The 4001-nt window shown below is 48.3% G+C and overlaps 1 protein-coding gene across 1 annotated transcript in view; it reads left to right on the top strand.

The window, feature by feature from the left end:
* SLC6A11 (solute carrier family 6 member 11) overlaps nt 1-4001 on the top strand; it is a gene marked incomplete at its 5' end in the record, with an annotated part of 170682 nt that overhangs the window by 2830 nt on the left and 163851 nt on the right. Inside the window, 1 exon segment of the mRNA XM_014589129.1 lies at nt 3026-3116. Coding sequence (XP_014444615.1) covers nt 3026-3116 — 91 coding nt within the window.

Here is a 4001-nt window from a genome sequence, read left to right as displayed (position 1 = left end):
GAAAGAGAACAGAGATTTCATTCACAAATGGGGCATTGGTACTCAGTGAAGTCCCATCGAGGGTGCACCAAACTGTAGGAATGAAGATTTTGCCTTAACGCCACCAGAGGGGAAGAAGCGATGAGGGAATTGGGTCTCAAACAGCCTGTGGAAGAATAAGCCAGCTGAACTCCACAGACCCGGCCTCCTGCCCGTCAGTTCCATTTTGCTGTTGGGAAAGCAGTTTAATTTTTACCAAATGGCATTATCCTACATGTTCATTTCATGTTATCACTTGAAATTGTGCTGTGTTTGTAGTTTTGTTGGTATTTCATTTGCAAGTTTACTTTTGCATGTAGAGTTGTACGACTACGATCACCACAAAGACTTTATGACTCAGTGTTTATCTGTTCATGATTAAATATCGTATTTATTTATTCATTTGTACTAGAGGCCACATCTTTATTTATTAATGCCATCATATGCAAGCATGATAGAGCAAGAAGGAGAGGGAGAACGTTTTCTCAGTGGGGTCAGGTCATGGTGTAAGCCTTTTCCCTCCAATTCTATGTCAGGATGTCAACAGCCTGGGCACATGTGTATATGCCCAAAAGGTTTTTCTTTTCTTCTTTTCTTTTCTTTTCTTTTCTTTTCTTTTCTTTTCTTTTCTTTTCTTTTCTTTTCTTTTCTTTTCTTTTCTTTTCTTCTCTTCTTGGAATTTGGAGCACATGTGCACACGTGCCCACCATGTTTCAAGCCTCTGGGTCCAGGACTGAAACTGTGGTCAGCTATGTGAGAGTCCAACAACATAACCATTGCGCCATCTGCTGTTCCCCAGAATGTGTTTCAAACTACTGGGGCTGGGATTTGAACCCTTACTGACCATGTGAGGTCTGAGTTTCTCAGCAGGGTGCTTAAGTGCAGTGCTATGGGGCGAGCCCTAAATATCATTTCAATGAAAATAACTTGTCAACCTTGGGTGTCTACAAAATGTTTTTATTCTAGGAAAAACGTAATGAGAACCACCATTTTAGAGAATCTGATCAAAGCAAGAGCTCCTCTTCCTAGAAGAAAAAGCACAGGTCACATCCAGACATTTTGTGTTAATTTCTGGTTCCCAGACTCCTCTGAAGCCCTGCCCGTGAACCCCCAGACCTCTTCCTCTGTGTACTGAGCTCTTGCCAAGACGGGTGGGAAGGAAGCAGATATAGCAGATATCGGAATTTTCCTTCGTGGCCTGTAAACCTCTTTCTTCCACCGGTTTGCAATCCCCTTCCTTTAAGGGGTGAGAATACTTGCAATGTTCCAAACATCCCATACAGGAGGAGGTTCCTGCCTGCAGAGGTCACCGATGTCATTTAGGGGGTTCCTACATCTGTGAGGGGGAAGAAGTGTCAGTGTGAAGTTAGACCCAGGCTCTGTGGCACCCCATTGCTGGGTGCAGGGGAGGGCAGTGCAGGGAGCCCTGCCCGGGGAGCCCGCGGTCCAGGGGCCCAGGTGGCTCTGCCCTCAGGGCACTGTAGGGAGTCATGGGTCCCATCATGTTGGCAGACAGGGCCAAGCAATGATCATGGTGGAGGAGTCGACTCTCGGTGCTGTTCCTAACTGGCTGGTGACTTTCTAGAGGTGGGAGAGGGTGCGGGTTGGGGTGTTTTGACTATTTCTGAACCTAAGTTTCTGTGTTTTCAAAATAAAGGGTGTTGGAGAAGGCGACTCCTGAGAGGGCCTTTGGATTCTTTTTTTTTGGAGAGGTTTTTGCTATAGGGCGCGTGCGCTCGCCAGACAGAGACAGAGAGACAGAAAGTGAGAAATCACCCCCCCAGGGGGTATGGCCACGCCGCAATCCCTTCTCCTCCATTCTCCTCTCAGATCTTGGGCACGCACACACACGTGCCCGGCGTGAGTTTTAAGCCACCGGGTCCAGGACTCGAACCGCGGTCGACTACGTGGGAGTCTAGCGACATAGCCATTACGCTAACTGTTGGTCCCAGGGCCTTTGGATTCTTGATTGCTTATGATTTGAAGGATGGAGATTGGTGTGGGCTTCCTGGAGGAAGGATTAAAAGGCTGCTCTGGACCTCAAAGGATGAATACTCAGAGGCTTTGGCTTAGGGTTCAAATCTCCTTGGGTCATCATGTTTCATGACATGAGAAGAGGGATTCAGTAAACCCTTAAACCCTTTCTGACTAAAAGAAATTCTATTTTTTTCCTTTTTTTGGAGAGGGTTTTGCTATAGGGTGCATGCGCTTGCCAGAAAGACAGAGAGAGACAGAGAGACAGAAAGCGAGAAATCACCCCCCAGGGGGGATGGCCATGCCACAATCCCTTCTCCATTCTCCTCTTGGGATCTTGGGCACGCATGCACATGCACCTGGTGTGAGTTTAAGCCACCGGGTCTGGGACTCGAACCACGGTCGACTACATGAGAGTTCAGTGACACAGCCATTACGCCAACTGCTGGTCCCAATCAAGAGATACTTTACACATACCGTCTCATCCACTCATCGTGTTTTTATCAGGCACCTGCGGTCTTGGCCATCCTCTTTTTATTAAAAGGTTTTTGGTTTTTTTTTTGTTTGTTTGTTTGTTTTGCTGTAGGGCGTGTGCACTCACCTGAGAGAGACAGAGAGAGATAGAGAGAGGGGAAGCGAGAAACCACCCCTCAAGCCACTACGGCTGACCATTGCTTTATTCCCTCTATTCTAGCTGGGACCACTGAGCGGGACAGGTACATGTCACAGACAGGCCTTAAGCAGGGAACAGAAGAAAGAAGAGACTTGGGAACAAAGCTGGAGGAAAGAGTTTGATGGGGCAAAGGGCGGGAATGCCAGAGAGCAGACCTCCCGCCCCTACCCCTGGCTGTTCGAACGAGAGCAAGCCCCTCTGTTTGCAGCGTATTGATCTTCCTCGGGGTGTTCGCTCAGGAATGTTTACTCCGAGCGGCTCGATGAAACTGCCTGCTTACACATCTGCCCAACTGTTGCCCAAGATCCAGCCCTCGTGGAGGTTAATGTTCTCGTATTTCTTGTCTTCTTCCCACTTCAGAGCATTGTGTGGAGTTCCAGAAACTGAATGCGAGCAACTACAGCCATGTGTCCCTGCAGAATGCCACCTCCCCCGTCATGGAGTTTTGGGAGTAAGTGGAGAAGAACTTGTCCCCGTGGACCGGTGGGGGCTCTGTTCCAGTTACGCTCAGGCAGCTTTGCCCCCCTCCCTGGAAAAAAAAAAAACAAAAAACCTTTCCTCCAACCTGGCACTTCCTGACTTCTGTGGGCATTGGTTTTGAAAGCGAGAGTGGAGATCTTCAGGGGTTCCCCAAAGGGGCAAGTGAGAGAAATGCCTTCTTGTTCTTTGAGAGAAATGCCTTCTTGTTCTTTGATAATGTATCAGCCTGTCTCATTGCTTATATAGGCAGGAAGTGCTCAGTAGAAGGATGGGCAGCTTAAAAACTCATTTCAAACAGCAGAGACAATACCGCGTGCTTGCAATAAGTGAAGTCGAAAGTATATTTCGCTCGGAAAGCGGAAGTCTTCAGAGGGTGCAGGTTAGCTTGCCTTCGGCAGCTCAAGTGTGACGTGGGAAGGAAGGACCTCAGCTTTAATGGATCGCGGTTATGAAGAGGCAGGTTTCAGACGTGCTTAGGGAAGAACGCCGTCTCAGGGTGTGATCTGGAAGTACTCGAGAAGGTGTGAGAGCTGCCCCTTCATGCATTCGGTCACAGTGGGGCTCCTGATCTCTGCCGGGGGCATGTCTAAGCGTATCTAACATTTTAAGCAGCAGTGTGGCGTGTGTGTGTGAATTTTCCCTTTCAGAAATGGGCATAGTTTTATCAGAATTCCAAAACGTCTGTGACCCTTACGGAGTGGCTGCAGGTAGTTGTGTAAGTTGCACACTGAACCACCCAGGCAGGCATTCTTTTTTTTTTTTTTGGAGAGATTTTCACTGTAGGGCGCATGCGCTCGCCAGACAGACAGAGAGAGACATAGAGACAGAAAGCGAGAAATCACCCCCCAGGGGGGAT

This window comes from Tupaia chinensis, unplaced genomic scaffold (genome assembly GCF_000334495.1).
Source record: "Tupaia chinensis unplaced genomic scaffold, TupChi_1.0 Scaffold000333_1, whole genome shotgun sequence".
Taxonomy (NCBI): Eukaryota; Metazoa; Chordata; class Mammalia; order Scandentia; family Tupaiidae; genus Tupaia; species Tupaia belangeri.
Note: the sequence above shows the minus strand (reverse complement) of the source record. Positions and strands in the feature narration are given on the sequence as shown.